Below are 19,366 nucleotides of genomic sequence, written 5' to 3'. Positions count from 1 at the left end.
AAAAGCCAGTCCCAGAATTACACAGTACATGATTCCATTAGGGTAACCTTTTCGAAATGACAAAACTGTAGGAATGGAGAAAGATTAGTGGTTGCCAGGGGATGAGGCGGGGTTATGGGTAGGAAGTGGATGTAGCTACAAAGGGCCATGGGAGCACTCTCTGGATCTTGGCTGTATCAGTATCTTGGCTGTGACACTGAACTATGATTTTGCAAGATGTCACAATTGGGGGAAACTAGCTAGGTAAAGGGCACTTGGGATCTCTCTGCCTTACTTCTTAGAACAGTGTGTATACACAATGATCACAAAATTTAAAATGTATGCAGAGGACAGAGGCTCATGTCTGTAATCCCACACTTTGGAAGGCCTGTGGGGAGCAGATCACCTGAGGTCAGGGTTTGAGACCCGCTAGGCCAACATGATGAAACCCCGTCTTTACTAAAAATACAAAAATTAGCTGAGCATGGCGGTACACACCTGTAGTACCAACTACTTGGGAGGCTGAGGCAGGAGAATCACTTGAACCTGGGAAGAGGAGGTTGCAGTGAGCCAAGATCATGCCACTGCACTCCAGCCTGGGTGACAGAGCGACTCTGTCCAAACAAAACAAAACAAAACAAAATAAAACAAAATGTAATTCAACAAAACACAAAAACCATGATGGCAATTTTCCCCAGTATCTCCTCAAAGTTCAAATTTCTCCCTTGGCCCATAATTTTTTTATTTTTTTTTCCTAAAACAATTGTTCTAATCAGGATCCCAATAAGATCTCCACATGTACCATTTGATTAATGTCTTTTAGTGTCTTTTATACTATGGCTCCTTCTTTTACTTCCCTCAACATTTATTTGGTGAGTAAATTGAGGCATCTTTCCTATAGAATTAGCCAAGTCCTAGATTTGGCTCACTACGGTCAGTGTGTCTATGTTCCTCCATGTCCTATAAATTGGCAATTAGATCTAGAAGCTTGATTAGATTCAGTTTTGATGGACAAATTTGAATACAATTGTATAACCAACAAATTAAAACTTGCCTATAATATGGTGGAGATGTTTTGACATATGCATACATTGGGACATGATTAAATTAAACATCTCCACCACTTCACATAATTATTTTATGGTAAGAACACTTACAATGTCATCTCTTAGCAATTTTCACATATACATTATTATTTCCTAGTCACAAACCATGCTGTATAATAGATCTCCAGACCTTACTCATCCTGTCTCACTGAAACTTTGTACCCTTGAACCAACATCTCCTCATCCGCCACCACTCAACCCACTAGCCCCGCTGACAACCACCATTCTATTCTTAGCTTCTGTAAGTTTTTTGTTTGTTTGTTTAAAGATTCCACATGTGAGATCTTCTTGTCTCTTTGTGCCTGGGCTATTTTACTTAACATAATGTCTTTCTATGCTGTCAAAATGACAGGATTTCTTTAAGGCTGAACAGCATTTTGTTGTGTGTGTACACACATATTTTTTCTTTATTCATTCATCTGTTGATGGATACTTAGCCTGAATCCGTAACTTGGTTATCGTTCTTTGATAAACTGATTTCATTTCCTTTGGATACATACCCAGAAGTGGGATTTGTTGGATCATATGGTAGTTCTATTTTTAACTTTTTGAGGAACCCCCATACTGTTTCCCATAATGTCTTGTGAAAATGGATTATTTGGAGTTACAGGGTCATAAACAACTGGAATCCAGAGACCAGGGGAAAAAAAGCACTTGAGATTGTAAGACTAAATTTAACTACCACCATCACTCACCAATCAGTTTGCCAGCTCCCTAAAACTTTGCGTAGGGCCAGTGAGTTTTCTTTCTAAATAATATGTAACATTTCTCTTTCTACTCAAACCCCAACTTTCTTTGTTCTTAGGACATATCAAAGACCACCTCAGTCTGTGTATATGCCCCAAACTGCAATTACATTTTCCCAAATAAAACATTTTATTTAGACATTCAGTTCTGTATTTTTAGTTGACTTTGTCAATCAAAACAGGCTGTAGCAATTTATATTCTTACCCACAGTGAACAAAGGGTTCCCTCCTCTCCAGTGCTTGTAATCTTTCATCTGTTTGATAATAGTGATTTTAATTTGCATTTCCTGTGGTTTTAATTTGCATTTCCCTGATGATTAGTGATGTTAGCCATTTGCATGTCTTTTGAGAAATGTCTATTCTGGACCTTTGCCCATTTTTCAAATGATGTGTTCTTGTTATTGAGCTGTTTGAGTTTCTTACATATTTTGGCTATAAACCCCTTATCACATGTATGGTATGTAGTTGTAATATCTTCTCCCATTCTATACGGTGTTTCTTTCCTCTGTTGATTGTTACTATGATGTCACATCAGCCTTTTATCAAATGTTTTAGCAGCTTTTTTGAGCATTTCTTTTTTTATTAGCTGGAATTCTTCTATAAACTTTTCCCTCATCAACTATTTGTTTACCTGAAATACAGCTCAAATTTTATTTTCCTGTTATCAGAAAAATGAGTGGGTATCCTAACAAGGTTCTAAAGTGTCCATTACTTAAAAAAAGTAATAAACTTATACGTTATTTCATGATTGTACTACTTCAACACTTTGCAATGCTGATGGTCATATTTGGTCAGTGGAAGCCCCTTGAAGATGGTTTTGTGTCCGTTAACACGACACCAGTAGTTTTATTTAGCATCCTTCCTTGTACTCTGGTACAGACCCAGGCAGGCTCACTTTTTAAATTTGTTGTTGTAAATCTGACAGCAGCCATTTCACCAACGGACGCTAATCCCTTTTAACTGGTATGTCTAATGACAATCTATGCACCAGGGATGCTCATGAATTTAAAGCTTTATCAATGGATAGAGCTGGACAATTCCTTTAAATGGAAAATAAAATGAGTTTCTACTCTTATTTCCAATTCAAATTTAGTCTTACAAGGTTTTAAATTTCTTGGATTTAAAAATTTATCTTTTGTCTCTTAGTGAATGATTCTTAATGACAGGAAAAATTGCTTATTTGCTTTATTCTAAATTGAGTGCTTCTATTGAGTGTTTCATACTGTTTATAATTTCTTTGCAGTTATTTTTGTCCTTAAGAGTTATTCCCCTTATAGGGCCGGGTGCGGTGGCTCACGCCTGTAATCCCAGCACTTTGGGAGGCTGAGGCGGGCGGATCATGAGGTCAGGAGATCAAGATCATCCTGGCTAACATGGTGAAACCCAGTCTCTACTAAAAAAAAAAAAAAAAAATTAGTTGGGCATGGCAGCAGGCGCCTGTAGTCCCAGCTACTTAGGAGGCTGAGGCAGGAGAATGGCATGAACCTGGGAGACGGAGCTTGCATTGAGCTGAGATCACGCCACTGCACTCGAGCCTGAGTGACAGAGCGAGACTCCATCTCAAAAAAAAAAAAAAAAAGACTTATCCCCCTTATATTCAAATTTCTAGGTTTGAAAAAATTCTTAATGAGGTTAAACCACCAATTTGACGTAGTAAAATTACTTTGTCAAATTTTGCTTTCGCTTTTTAGAGATTGCTCTCTTTCTCCTGGCTTTAATTTTGTTTCATAGTCAGGCAAAACATTTAAATGGTCCCACAATCAAAACTAAAAAACAGCACACACTTAATGAAGTCTAGCTTGCATTCACATTCTCTCCTGTCTCCTTCCTTCTCCCTATAGCCAGTTTTTAATTTTTCTTTGGCTTATTCTTCAACTTAAAAATCAACACTATATGTGTGTGTATATACACATACCATTATTATTTTTTAATGATCTCTACTTTCTTAGACGAAGGGTAATGTATTAGTTTGTCAGGCTACTACAATAAAATGTCACAGACTATGTAGTTCAAACAACAGAAATTAATTTTCTCCCAGGTCTGGAGGCTGGCAGTGTTAAGATCAGGGTGTTGGCAGGGCTGGTGTCTCTTGGGGCCTCTCTCCTTGGCCTTCAGATGGCCATCCTGTGGCCGTGTCCTCACATGGTCATTTTCTATGCGCACGCGCCCCTGGTGTCCCTTTGGGGATCCAAATTTCCTCTTCTTACAAGAACACCAGTCAGAGTGGATCAGGACCCACACTGTGGATCTCATTTTAACTTAATAACTATTTTAAAGACCAAATCTCCAAATACAGTCACATTCTGAGATCCTGGGAGTTAGGACTTCAATATATAAATTTGGGAGGGGACACAATTCAGTCCATAACCGGTAGTTGATCACATATATTATTTTATAACATGCTTTTTTCATTTTAACAGTAAACACAGTCATCCTGCAGTATCTGTACAGGAATTGGTTCTAGAACCTCCTGTGGATATCAAAAATCTGCAGATACTCAAGTCCCTGACATAAAGTGGCACAGTATTTGCATAGAGCCTATGCAAACTTCCTTTCACAGCATTATACTGTAAAAATACAGCATAAATATGCTTTAAAGCATCTCTAGATGACTTAACACCGAATACAATATAAATACTACATAGTTAATATGCTATATTTTAAACTTTGTATTTTTTAAATTGTTGTATTGTTATTGGATTTTTCTGAGTATTTTATTTTTTAAAAAATAATATATTAAAAAAATACAGATGGGGTTGTACTATGTTGATCAGGCTGGTCTCGCACTCCTGGCCTCAAGCAGTCCTCCAATCTCAGCCTCCCAAAGTGCTGAGATTACAGGTGTGAGTTACCTCACCTAGCCCTGAATGTTTTTGATTCAACCAACCACGGATGCTGGACCACAGTATATAAAGGGCCATCTGTGTCCCCTTGGCATCACTACACAGAAGTGTATGGAAGTTCTCTTCACAGCTTTCTACAGTTGCCTAATACTCACTTTATGGAAACACCACAGTTTTTTCAACAAGTCTCATATCAATGAGCATATGGTTTGCTTTTAGTCTTTTGCTTTACAAAGAATGCTGCAATAAATAAACACATATTTTTGTATTTTGATCAGTGGATCTTTGAGATAGATTTCTAGAAATAGGCCTATTGGGTCAAAGGATAAATAATATTTAATTTGGCCAGATACTGCCAAATATTCCTCCACAGAGGTCTGCTTTAACAGAAAATGTATGAGTGTGCGTTTTTGCCCCACAGCCTCACCACGTGAGTGTGCTGTCAACTTTCAGATTTTTGGTAATCTAAAAGGTGGGAAACGCATCTCAATGCACGTTAGAGATGCAGTTCTCTCACGATGAGGAAGTCTGAACATTTCCTTCCTATGTTGAAGGTCATTTTCATTTCAGTTTTGTAAATGTTTTGTTATCTTTTGAAGACTGTTCCTTTCTAAGTAACTTAGAAGCTCTTTAAATATTAGTGACATTAATCCTTGGTGTCTGATATGAGTTGCAAATACTTTTCCCAAGTTTGTCCTTTGTCTTTTAAATTTTCTTATGGGGATTTTTTTCCTTATATATACTCCATGATATATGGTTCAAAAGATATCAAATTCACCAATCCTTTGTCCTCACTGTTTCTGGTTTTTGACTCACACTTTGGGAACTTTATTTCTGGTTTATAAAGGAATTTACTCTTGAGGATTCTAACGCTACTTCTGGTTGAGAAGTGGCGTTTAATCTAATTTTAGTTATCTGTCAATGCCTTGCTATGAAAGATGAAAAAAACTACTCACTTAAAACCAAACCTGCCTCTTTTCTATGTTAATTTTGGTTCTTCTATTGGTAAACATTGAACTTTTACATTTTTATTTCTTTTCATTAAAATTTAAAATATACATCTTGAATGTCTCATGATAATGATGATAATGGCCACAAAGCTTACTATGGTCAGGCGCTTTTCTAAGAGTTGCGCATGCATGAATTCATTAAGATTCACAAACTTCTAACATCCATTTCCACCACTGTTTTACAAACAAACAAACCAGGAGTCCAGACTTTTACCCAGCATTGCACTGGAGGGAGGAATGAACGCAGGATTTAAACCCAGGGGTCTGGTCCAGAGTCTGCACTCTTGCCAGCAACACCATTAGCCCCCTTGTTTCTACCTTTTTAACTCACTTTTCACCTTCTGCTATTAACTACATTTTCCTGTTATTATTGGATTGTTAACACTTACATCATCCTGCACAACAAAAAGCTTCGTCCTTAGTTGAAAACAAACAGCATCTATATTATGATGACCGTGCAAACATTTTTCATGGGTCTGCCAAGCACAGCGTCATATTCCTTTCTTCTCCTCTGGGACCCTTGAGGGAGATGATTTCTGGCACCATAAAATCTACTTTTCCTTATTCTGCATTATTGCTTGAAATCATAGTAATGTTTGCTTCATATTTACTCTAAAACTTTTACACAGACTTTTATTTGAAATGGTATATAATTACCATTTTTTTTTTTTTTGTATGTGAGGTAACTTTCATTCTTTCAATCACAGGTCTTTTCTGTTTTTTTCCTCCAGCACCTTCTCCCTGCTCAAATTTGGACTGGTTGCTCTTCTGGGCTGGCTGAACAGCTATAACCAGCGATTTCCCTTTGATCACGCTCTTGTATTGTTAGATCCATCGTGTCTTGAATTCTTAAGCTTAGTTCCTCATTTTGCTAGAGTTTCTCCTCCAGTAGCATCCAAAGAAAAATAACTTTATGGCTGGGCATGCTGGCTCAAGCCTGTAATCCCAGCACTTTGGAACGCTGGGGTGAGAGAAGTGATTGAGCCCAGGAAGAGTTTGAGACCAGCCTGGGCAATAAGGTGAGGCCAACTCCTATACCCCAAACCGCGCTACAAGAAACTAAAACAAAATTAGCCAGCCAGACATGGTGGCTCAAGCCTGTAATCCCAGCACTCTGGGAGGCTGAGGAGGGCAGATCACGAGGTCAGGAGCTCGAGACCAGCCTGGTCAACATAGTGAAACCTTGTCTCTACTAAAAATACAAAAATTAGCCAGGCATGGCGGCATGCACCTGTAGTCCCAGCTAATTGGGAAATTGGGGGGCTGAGGCAGGAGAATCGCTTGAACCCAGGAAGTGGAGGTTGTGGTGAGCCAAGATCATGCCACCGCACTCCAGCCTGGGGCAACAGAGTGAGACTTCATCTCAAAAACAAAATAAAACAAAACAAAACTAGCCAAGCATGGTGGTGTGCACCTGTAGTCCCAGCTACTCATGAGGCTGAGGTGGGAGGATCACTTGAGCCTGGGAGGTCAAGCATGCAGTGAGCAGTGAGCAGTGACTGCAGCACTGCAGTCCAGCCTGGGTGAGAGTGAAACCTTCTCTCAAAATAAAAAGAAAAGAAAAAAAGAAACACTCAAATGTCTTTTATTTTTTCCTTCACATTTAATTGAGACTTTGGCTTGGTGTAGAATACTCAGTTAAAATTAAGTTTTCTTCTAAGCTTTAAATGAACTCTTGTGAGATTTTGCGGCTTTCAGGCTATTGTTAGCCTTGATGCCACTCTGGTTCTTATGTCTCTGTAGGAAAAGTCCACTTTCCTCTTTATCCTTATTGTTCAGTTTCACAGTTACAGGCCTACCCCCAGCCCTTCTTCATTGTACCAGGCATTCAGTGGGTGCTTTTAACTTGAAGACTCCCTTCTTCAGTTCTAGGAAATCGTCTTCTTTTATTTGGATAATTTCTTCCATTCTATTTTTGGGAAATATTCTTCTTTTATTTGGATAACTTCTCTCATTCTCTTTTATCCTTCTTCTTCCTAACAGTCCTATAGATGTCTCCTAGATTCTCTTGTTTCCAGTCTTTCTTTTGCTCTACCTTCTGGGCGACTTTCCTTAACTTTAACTCTTTTAAAACTACTAAATTTTATGTTTGTGCAATTCCTTTTTCATAGTATCTCCTTACTTTCATGCAGATGATATTTCCTTAAATTGGAGTACATATTTATGTATATAAAATTTCCTTCTATTCCTTGAATAACCTATTTCTCTTAGGTCAGTTTTTAACCTTATTAACATTAGTCTTTTCTCTTTCATGCTATCTGTTCTATTCAATTGTCTGTTTCTTATTTAAGATTGGGTTAGTTGGTATAGGTTTACTTGCTTTCCAGCTCAGTCTATTTCCTGCATGAAAATCCCACCTAGGAACTCTGTGTGGGGCAGGGTGGGGCAGAATGCTGGAGTGTCAACTGTCAGGATTTGCATCAGGGCAGGAGCTGGCTGTCAAGACTGTGGGACTTTCCAAATGCCAGAATGAGGGCTTTAATCTAGATGACAACATCTGTTCTGAGCATCAGGGTGGGAGGGGGCTGGCATGCCAACTGGTGCAAACTGTCCCAAATATAGGACGTCAATTCATCTCTTTGTTTTTCAGTACCACCTCTCACACTCACCATCCATCGTACCTGCCAATTCTGGGCCAGGGTCTCTTGGGATTCCCATGAACAGGCCGGCTCCCGGCTCCTCTCTAGTTCCCTCCTAGAACATTTTGAGCTGTCAATCTTTCCACCTTTTTTTAATCTGTCAACATGCTCCCATCTGCTTGGTCTTCTAGAAATTCATTGAAAGCTGTTGTCGGTTTCTCAATACCCCTCCTCATCCCTTTCCTTCTCTCATTGCTATTCTAAGTGTATTCCTTTTATTACATAAATGGTATTAGTCCAGCCAAGTCCTGGGAGGGATTGCAGTGACTTAATGCTCAATCCTTTTTGTACTTTCTGGCTGTAATTTTATATGAATAGGTGCATATTCTTTGTAAGAGTGCTTTAAAATGTATATATATATACACACATACACGAAGAAAATAAATTTCTAATATATAAAGTTGTATGTATATTTTTGAATTAACGGTATTTTTTCAGTAAGATAATCTTTCATCATTTTATCAAGAATGTGTGACCTAAAAAAGTGAACTAAAGCAGGAAAACACTCAGTTCCTTTCGGATTTAATGACTTAAGGATATCTGTGCCATTCAACCAAGAAAAGCAGTCATTTTTATTTCATGGAGGGGGAAGGAAGTTTATGGAATGTTTTAGGTGGGTGTGTAGATTGATAAGTTTAGTTTTAGAAACGTTGATTTTGACACAGCATGGTTAAAGACAGATGTCTAGTATGTAGTTGAACACAGATTTATAGATCAGGAAGTTCTAGTCTTCATATATGGTCATGAACTATGTTTATGAAATTACCCAGAAAACAAACAATTTACAAGGGCAAAGAAGAGAATTCTGGAAAATACAAACATTTAACAATGGGGGACAGAAAACAAACCTTAGATAGAGACTGTAGAGGAGTGTTCCATCATGTCAAATGCTAAGATGTCCAATAGGAACAGGACTGAAAAGTATGCACTGGCTTTAGTATTAAAAATAAAGTGAAGCAGCAAAGTGGTGAAGAAGGCCAGATGTCAGTGAATGTGTAGTAGCACTACCCCCGACTCCTGTGTGAGTGTCTCTAGAGGCTATGTCAGATGGGAGAAAGGATAACTCAGTCAGACCGGAAATTTTGCTGGATGGATGAGGTGGAAGGAAAAGGATCCGGAATTGAGATTCCTGACAAGAGTTGGAAACACTTCACTCAGTTCAGGATGAAGAGGGAAACACACAGGATTAAGGTGTGTCTAAAAGCTTAATAGTGCAGAAAGAATTTCAGAGTAAGAGAGTGAGTAGGCTGGATGGACAGGAAGTTGGGGGTCAGAGAATGAGCACTGCTACACATGTGAAGGTGTTAGGCAGTAACAAGTTTTAAGAATGGCAGCAAGAGTGAGTAGGTTCAGCAAGAGTGAGTAGGTGGCTTCAGAGTGTGGAGTCCAGATCACTGGGCTGGAGAAGGAAAAGGAACTGGATTAAGGTGTTAAATTGGCTAATCACATGGACTGTAAGCGTATCTGAGATGACGAGAAGTGTTAGGAAAGACTGAGAGCTAGTTTCTAAATTTTTCCTTAAATTTAGAGAAAAATTTGATTCAGCAACTGGAAGAAGAGAATCTAACAAGTAGCAAGTGGCACACTCATCCCTGTCTAAAAAAATCAGGATTCCCAAAAGGGTGATATGTTGGGGTACATTCAAAGATGAGAATCAATTTCAGGTTTGAGTGCCTATTAATTTACTGTGCAGGACGTACGCAACACAAGAAGATGAAGAAGATGCAAAAGTGTTCTTTAGGTAATTCAAAGTTAAGTATATAACCCCCCCAACCCCATTCTACTCCACGATAAGATTGCATTAATAATCTTTGTCCAATGTCGACTGGAAAAAAATTTGTTTCTGTATTTTCCTAATCATACAATAAGGAAACACACCACTTCTACTTTTTATTATATCTTTAAACACATGCTTACCTGATTCTTCTTAGGAAGTGTTCTCTTTGTACACTTCGTTTCTTGAGACTTCCTCCTATTACTTTTCTTTTCTTTACAAGGCTGAACTTCCGTATTCAATAAGTTGCAAACATTTTCTTCTACAAAACTGACCAATTGCTATAAAGAAAGTGTAAAGTAAGGATATAATAAAGCACAAGCAATTACATGATAACGTGCAGCTCTCAATCTTTTTGGGCTTCCCAGGATGCTTCTACCACTTTAGATCCCATTTCTTAATTCACAGATCCTATTAAAAGCACTTTGATGAAAATTGGTGGAAATGGTAATTACCAATTTCTGAATCATCAAATGCAGACCCAGAAGCATATATACATCACCCAATTATAATGGGGAAGAAAGAAAAAACAGTTTAAGAATTCGTTAATTCATTCATTCATCAACTACTCATTAAGAACCTACAATTTAGCACCTAACTGCTGGGTTATGGGGACAAAATCATGAATTTTTAGATTAACTAGGTTTGAATCCTGGGTTTAACATCCAACCATATAAGCTAAATACCCCATGAGAGTATATGTTTATACTTTATAATGTTATAAACAAAAATCCAAATTTTATCTAATTTAACAAAATAGCAAAAAACATGCATTTAATGGGAGTTATGCTTATATATAACTCCCAGGTGAAACCAAGTGTTAAAAATCAAACAGACTGAAGCACAATTTTAAAAAGGTTATACTTACATCATTTTCTGGTTCTGTTAATTACATGCTGATCCTCTCCACTTTCACCTCAATGAAATTCATAAAATCATACAGATCTCAAACAAATTTTGTTAACTTCCATGTTAACATAGCTCTGAAAGCAGCTTTTTTTTGAGACGGAGTCTCGCTCTGTCGCCCAGGTTGGAGTGCAGTGGCCAGATCTCAGCTCACTGCAAGCTCCGCCTCCTGGGTTCCCGCTATTCTCCTGCCTCAGCCTCCCAAGTAGCTGGGACTACAGGCGCCCGCCACCTCGTCCGGCTAATTTTTTGTACTTTTTAGTAGAGATGGGGTTTCACTGTGTTAGCCAGGATGGTCTCGATCTCCTGACCTCGTGATCTGCCCGTCTCGGCCTCCCAAAGTGCTGGGATTACAGGCTTGAGCGACCGTGCCCGGCCCAAAGCAGCTTTTTAGATTTTTCTTCTAATAGAATTAAAATCAAATCAGAAACACATTATCACCTTATAGGTTACATGCTAGGTAGGATAAAGTACTAGTTTTTTTTTTTTTTTTTTTTGAGACGGAGTCTTGCTCTGTTGCCCAGGCTGGAGAGCAGTGGCACGATCTCAGCTCACTGTAAGCTCCACCTCCTGGGTTCACGCCTTTCTCCTCCTGCCTCAGCCTCCCTAGTAGCTGGGACTACAGGCACCCGCCACCACCTACAGCTAATTTGTTTTTGTATTTTTAGTAGAGATGCGGTTTTACCGTGTTAGCCAGAATGGTCTCGATCTCCTGACCTCATGATTCGCCCACCGTGGCCTCCCAAAGTGTTGGGATTACAGGAGTGAGCCACGGCGCCCAGCCAAAGTATTAGTTCTTAATGACACTGATTAAACCAAGATTTCACCCATTATCATTTGACAACGAAAACAGAAAAAGTATATTGCACGATTTAAAAACAAGTATGTTGTGCCAAACACAAACACTTACATTTCTTCTGTTAGAAGTCCTTGTTATTCTACCAACTTTATGAGAGGATATTTTCTCATGGTTATTCGAAGAACTAAAGGTATCCGTGCCTGATAAGACAAAGACAGAATCAGGGTAGGAAACCAAAAATTAAAACATGCACCTTCCTTTGGAAACACTGTGTTTAGGATATCCACCTTTAATATCATATCTAAACAAAAAAAGAGAGGAGTCAAGCAGCAGAAATTTTGAAATCCAATTTTTTTTTCGTTTTAAAAAACTTTAAGTTTACTGGATACTCAGAAACTTTCATCACTTTCCATGGTGACTGCTTAACATATTACCAAGCTAAGACAGCAGAATAAATCACATTATGATAAATGCATGTATTTTCATGAACGTCCATTTATTCCACAATACATTTTGTATAATGAAATCACAATAAAGGACATTAAGATAACCATGAAAATACTTTACTTGTTTTAAATTTTATTTAAAGTGTAGGATAGGAACATTTTATTTTGACCACTTTTCTTCTTTGAGATGGAGTCTTACTCTGTCACCCAGGTTGGAGTGCAGTGGTGCAATCTCAGCTCACTGCAACCTCTGTCTCCTGGGTTCAAGTGATGCTGCTGCCTCAGCCTCCTGAGTAGCTGAGATTATAGGCACCCACTATCATGTCTGGCTAATTTTTTTTTGTATTTTCAGTAGAGACCAGGTTTCACCATGTTGGCAAGGCTGGTCTCAAACTCCTGACCTCAAGTGATCCACCTGTCTCAGCCTCCCAAAGTGCTGGGATTACAGGCATGAGCCACCGTGCCTGGCATGTGACTTTTAATGATATAAATGAAAGGCATATAATGTGTTTAAGGGTATGGGTTTTGTAACGTGATAGACTGTAGTTCAAATTTTAGCTCTAACTTAGTAATGCACAACTTGGAGTCTACTATGTTTGGTTTGTGTCAACAAGAAGCCATTAAAGGGTTTCCACCAGGGAGGACACCTGAATAAAGGTGCCCATCCCATGACATCTGCCAGCTAAGTCCTGGTTTGTCAGAAAAGATGGGAGCAATCTCTGTTGCTTGGTCATAATCATAAAAAATCCAGAGACCTTGGAAAGCACATGTGCTAAAAATGCCACATTAATGTTGAGGAAAAAGTCTGGATATTCAAGAATGATCCTTATAATCCAGGTATCAGTTCTGTAAACTGTGAATAGCAGTTTGTCATTGATACTTAAGAGTTGAAAGGCTAACTCCACTGCTTCTAGCAACTAACAAAATGGGGATTCCATCTGAGGAAGTGAATTGTGGGTGATTATGAAGTATGAGGCTTGGAATGGAAAAGGGATGGATGAATAGCTTCATGTCAGCTTTCCAATACTATTAGGTTTTTTTAAACCAAGTATATGCTGCGGTAACAAACATGAAATGTTTAAAAGAAAATAAAAATAGTCAACATATACACAAATAAAAAATGACACTTATGATTTTAAGGTAAACAAAAGTTACTACCTGAAAGGGTCTCAGAGATTGATGACTTATTAGGAGAACTCAGAACGGCAAATGATACTTGAAGTGGTTCTATGTTTTCCTAAACAAGGGAAAAAAGAGTAGAAGTTAGATATCTTTAAAAGCAGTGAATATATAATGTGCCCAAAAGAAAAGTAAGAATTTATTTTGGTAGGAGAAACTATAATAAACATAAAGATGGGTAATCAATAAAAGATTCTAAAAGTCAAAGCAAAACAAATATATTGAATAGAAAAATATATGTATATCACTTACCAATCATGTTTGCAATTGAAGGTTTACTAACTGCAATCCATCAAACTATTAAGAAAATTTATAAGCGAAAGTACACATAATGATCTGCTGCTAAATGTCTAACTCCTATAAAGAAAATTTAAAAATTCATTCATAAACACAATCTAATGCTATAACATTACTCAAGAAATTCCAGGGTAAGATGGCAATATAAATAGAGAGCAAATCTTTTCCACATAATTGCTGGTAAGACATTAACTATTGGTTTTGCACAGACAACATTTGTCACTTTGAAGAAATTCTCTTTTATTACCATTTTGCTCAGAGGTTTTGTTTTTTAAATGAGAAATGGTTACTAGATTTTGTTAAATGCTTTTTCTGCATCTACTCAGATGACCATATTTCTGTCTTAGTCTCTTAACAAGGCGAATTACACTGATTGTTTTTCAAACATAACACAACTTTGCAGCCCAAGGCTAAATCTCACATGGTTATGATGTATTTTATCTTTTTATATATTGCTATGTTTACAAGGATACAGAACTGTAGTTTTCTTCTCTTGCAATGCCTGTCTGATTTTGGCACCAGGTTAATGCTGAAATCACAATGCTGACATCAATTAACCTACTCCTTCAATTTGTGGAAAAACTTGTATAGAATTAGTATTTTAACTTGCTCAAATGTTTGGTAGTATTCATCAGTAAAATCATCAAAAACTAGCCAGGAATGGTGATGTGTGCCCATAGTCCCAGCTACTTGGGAGGCTAAGATGGAAGGATACGGGAGGATAGCTTGAGCCTGGGAGGTTGAGGCTGCAGTGAGCCATGATCACACCACTGCACTCCAGCTTGGGTGACAGAGTAAGATCCTACCTCAAAAAAAAAAAAAAAAATCATCTATACCTAGAGTTTTCTTTGTGGGAAAGTTTAACTAAAATTTAAATGTCTTAGGTTGATATAGGGCTACTGAGGTTATTTATTTCACCTTTACTGAGTTTTGGTAGTTTGTCTTCCAAGGAATGTATCCAGTTTACCTAAGTTGTTAAATTCATTGGTATAAATCTATTCAATATGTACAAGGAGTCAGGGAAGTATTATTTGTAATGGGGAAAAATTCATAAAAACCTACATACAAAAGAGATTAATTTAAACCATGGCATATCATTTAGTGTATCTCATTTCAAAGCATAGTTATTGCTCATGCAAAGCAGGTGACACCTGATGAAAATACAGGCAAGTTTGTTCCATGCTTTTCACACTTACAAGATTCTCCCCCTTGTCATCAAAATCTGGTTGAGGTAATGGCTCAGGAACAGGTGACTGCTCAAGCAGCAGGGAACTGAGACCATCAAAGTCCTTTTTACAAACAGGTGTTCCTCCTTTACGCAATGGAGTATTTGCTGGCAAAGATTCATCAAACACTTCTGGGCTTAAGTCCTCTCCAAAAGTAACTCTCTTCCTCTTCCTCATATTTAGAAAGGCCGGTGCTTCAAAATTTTCTTCATCTTCTGTAATTAGATAATAAATGAGAGTAACTGAAAAATTAAGCTATATTTCTTATCTAAAAGGCATATACTAGAATCTTTTAAAGTGATTATATTCAGCTATTATTTGTATAATAGCTAGTAAAGTAAAGCTACAAAATAATTGTTGGTAGAGCAAATTCAAAATGGAGAAGACAAGCACATTTCCAATTAAAATATGGTAACAGATTTCCAAGTAAAAATGTGCATATCTTAAATGTTTATAAAATTGAAATATAAATTTTCTTACAAATCCCACCACTACGTAAAAATGGATCCATGAAATGGACAGACCAATTCTGAGGCTCTCCAAGGAGACTCTATTCCTCTCAACTGTTCATTCACGTGTTATTTCAGAAACATTAAGGCATTGAAAATTTCATATATTACACCAGGTTTATTAACAAGAAAATGATATCCTCAAGCTTAAAAACAAGTATGAACTTCTTACTTGCTTCTTTATCTTTGCAACAGTTTGGGAGATTTGAGATTAAGCTGGGATGAGTCCCATCATCATCACAGAGGTTGTTACAGTGTTCCTAAACAGAATAAACATCAATGAATCATTTTACATATAGAAATACATAGATGTCGTCATTAAAAATGGCAGTTTTGAAATTCTCTGTCAGCTGCACACAGATACTCCTGTATGAAAGATTACCTTTATTTTCAATAACTGTCCTGGCTCAAAACCATGATATCAGGCACAAATCATAACTACGTCCCCTACAAACCACTTTAGAACACAGCATTTCAGGGCAAAATTGAAGCACAGGAATCAATAAACGTGGATCAAATTCATTCAATGTTTGATCTAGCAAGTAAAGTTAAGGAAAACAGCAGTAGCTAGAATAACAGCATATGGTTATCGCTTGGTATCTATGGGAGATTCGTTTTAGGGTCCCCTAAGATACCAAAATCCACGGATGCTCAAGTCCCTTTTATAAAATGGCACCGTATTTACATACAACTTGAACACATCCTCCCGTATACTTTAAATACTACTTATAATATCTAATACAATGTAAATGTCATGTAAAAGAATATTTTGTATTTATTTATTTATTTTTGAGACAAGGTCTGGCTCTATCACCCAGGCTGGAGTGCAATGGTGCAATCTCAGGTCACTGTAACCTGTCTCCCAGGCTCAAGCCATTCTCCCATCTCAGCCTCCCGAGTAGCTGGGACTACAGATGTGCACTACCACACCCAGCTAATTTCTGTATTTTTCTGCAGAGATGAGGTTTCGTCATGTTGCCCAGGCTGGTCTCGAACCCATGAGCTCAAGCAATCTGTGTGCCTCGGCCTCCCAAAGTGCTGGGATTACAGCTAGGAGCCACTGTGCCCAACCTAAAACAATACTTTTAAATGGCATTGTTACATGGTATTGTTAATATGTATTGTATGATGCTGTTATATGTTATTGTTTTTATGTGTTTTGTGACTTTTTTTTCCTGATAATTTTTGATCTGTGGTTGGTTTAATCCATGGATGCAGAACCCATGGATTTGAAGGCTACATCTACCATATATGGTGTCAGAAGAGGAAAACTATATAAATGATCTGAGATAGAAGAATTGCACTAAAATAAGAAAAAAGCCAACAGTTAAACGGTATAACATCGTGTTCTATCTTTTAAACATGCAAACCACACCTATTCCTGGTATTTAAATCTTTTTACGTTACTATATTCTTGAGGAAGAAACAACGAAAGAAGGTAGCAGTTGTCCCTGTGTGTTTCTCCAAATGAAGATTACAGTGTAGGCAAGTTAGGAAGGAAGGGATATTGTAAGCCCCGTAGAAAAAGACAGAACAAGCCTAAACACAGGGCCCCTGGAGCTCAGCAGGAGACAGCCAGGCCTACAGACTGGATCAAAGGTCCCTCTTAATCACCACCTACTCGTCTAGCCTCCACCTAAACCTCTGACCAGTCCTTGTTATCAAGAATTCCTCATTTTCTCCTGTACATCCAATTCTAAGAACAGTACCTGCTCTAAGAAATAGTCCTGCCCCAAATAAACCTCCTTCATCTGTCTCTCAAGTCAGTTCATTTTTCTGACCAGGAAAATGCACATACCAATATTGCAAAATAAGTTAATTTATACAACAAAGCTCATGTTTACTTTTAGATTTATTTTTAACTGAAACAATCAGAAAAGTCAGCAAACAACTCACAATTTATATGCCTCCCAATTTTTGCCATCTTAGTATAAAGATCATTAGTTGTAAATGTTTCATTTTCCTTTTTTTTGAGACGGAGTCTCACTCTGTTGCCCAGGCTGGAGTGCAGTGGCCCAATCTTGGCTCACTGTAAGCTCTGCCTCCCAGGTTTAAGCCATTCTCCTGCCCCAGCCTCTTGAGTAGCTGGGACTACAGGCGCCCGCCACCACACCTGGCTAATTTTTTGTATTTTTAGTAGAGACGGGGTTTCACCCTGTCAGCCAGGATGGTCTCTATCTCCTGACCTATTGATCCACCTGCCTCGGCCTCCCAAAGTGCTGGGATTACAGGCGTGAGACACTACGCCTGGCCAGTTGTGTTTTCATATGATTCTAATGACAAGACTTAATACTTGCTGTGTCATATTGTTATAAAATAAGAGTTGCACGGATCATTCAGATGTTAAGTCTTTTTGAGAAGATATGAACAAACAGCGCTGTGTGTATTACAGATCCAAACCAGCTTTTTTTTTTGGCCCAGACTGGTCTCAAACTCCTGGGCTCAAGCGATCCTTCAGTCTTGGCCTTCCAAAGTCAGGGGATTACAGGTGTGAGCTATTGTACCTGGCCACAAATCAGCTCTTTAACCAAAATTATTAAAGCTTTATAAATAGCAACTGACCATCAATGATCCATGTAAATAGAAGGTAATTTAGTTCCTTTTGGCTTCAGAACAGATTAGAACAGGCTTGTAGGCATACTTGTATGTTAAAATATTTATGGTTTGAGAAAAAGATTTGTATTTCTGGGGTGCCAGACACTCGTGGTGATTTTATAATATCCCATTTAACGCTCAAATTACTCTAAAAGTAGTTACCAACTTTACATTTTTATAGATAAGGAAACCAGGCACAGAAAGGTCAAATAATTTGCTCAGTGACTATGTTTCCAAGTCAAGATCTGAAACTTGGCATTTTGACTCCTGAGGCTATTCTCTCAACCTCTCATGGACTGACAGCCTGTCACGGATTTTAACAGTAGACTTATCTGGGTTCACTTAACAACCTACAAGCCTAAGTGTATGTCAAACAGGTCCTATACCTTTCTGGGAGCACTACTGCTGTATATATATGCCAGAACTATCAATAGAAACTACTCAATAAATGCCAGCTAGTTCCTATCAACTTCCCCTTTCCTCATATTGACTGGGCTTAGACAAAAAAGGATGGCTATAAGAGGTACTTTTAATACCAAATATTTTGGGAGGAATAATCAGTTTAACAGATTGACACATTAATTATGATTAAGTTAATTAATATCACTTATATAATTACATAAATCAATAATGTTAGTGCAATAAGATTATGTAAGATTATGACCCTTTATCAACTACAGTCTACTTAAATTCTGCATACTATATACTGTATTTAATTTTTTAAAAATAAGAACAAAAAGGAACTACACAGTGTTGTCAATAAGAAAAGATAAGGAAAAAAATTCACAATAAGACACGTAAGACATTTCCTTTTAAACTAGTATGAAATATGACATTTCAAGGGTATTACTTTGAATGAAAATGCATTTTTATTCATTTGCTTTAGCAAATTTAACTCTCTTCTTACCTGTAAGCTCTCCAGACACATCTTAACAGAGGGTTTCTTCAGTACAGAACGAAGTACAAAGGTCTTAGGGGTGGAAAGGTCCCTCCTGCACGCTGGAGTAGCTGGTGACCTGACATCAGGGACTGCGTCTGAGCTCACTTCTGCTGTGAACATGTCAGGCGAAACGGCATCGCTTGATCCTTTGCCCACTACACAGTCAGCAACCTTCAATGCTTCAAGATAAACATGTAAACTTGAGAGGAGGAAGATCTCTTAAATCTGTTTGTTCTAGACCAAAAATATATTGTGTATTTGCAAAGATAATAACATGCTATGAAGAAATTCAAACCTAATATAACCTGATTAGGCAGTAACGTCTGGGATTTCATCTGGAAAGAAAAAAGGAGGTAAAGAAGCAGCATTGGT

The 19,366-nt window shown here is 37.8% G+C and overlaps 1 protein-coding gene across 3 annotated transcripts in view; it reads right to left on the bottom strand.

The window, feature by feature from the left end:
• CDCA2 (cell division cycle associated 2) overlaps positions 1–19,366 on the bottom strand; it is a 49,732-nt gene that overhangs the window by 9,115 nt on the left and 21,251 nt on the right. For all 3 annotated transcript variants that reach the window (XM_023216760.2, XM_023216762.2, XM_023216761.2), the window contains exons 8-13: positions 18,962–19,173; positions 15,632–15,719; positions 14,921–15,165; positions 13,407–13,485; positions 11,914–12,002; positions 10,241–10,378 (exon numbers count right to left, since the gene is read on the bottom strand). In XM_023216760.2, coding sequence (XP_023072528.2) covers positions 10,241–10,378; positions 11,914–12,002; positions 13,407–13,485; positions 14,921–15,165; positions 15,632–15,719; positions 18,962–19,173 — 851 coding nt within the window. The remainder of the gene's footprint in view (positions 1–10,240; positions 10,379–11,913; positions 12,003–13,406; positions 13,486–14,920; positions 15,166–15,631; positions 15,720–18,961; positions 19,174–19,366) is intronic.

Source organism: Piliocolobus tephrosceles, chromosome 7, assembly GCF_002776525.5.
Source record: "Piliocolobus tephrosceles isolate RC106 chromosome 7, ASM277652v3, whole genome shotgun sequence".
Classification (NCBI taxonomy): domain Eukaryota; kingdom Metazoa; phylum Chordata; class Mammalia; order Primates; family Cercopithecidae; genus Piliocolobus; species Piliocolobus tephrosceles.
This window is presented reverse-complemented; position numbering and strand designations above follow the sequence as displayed.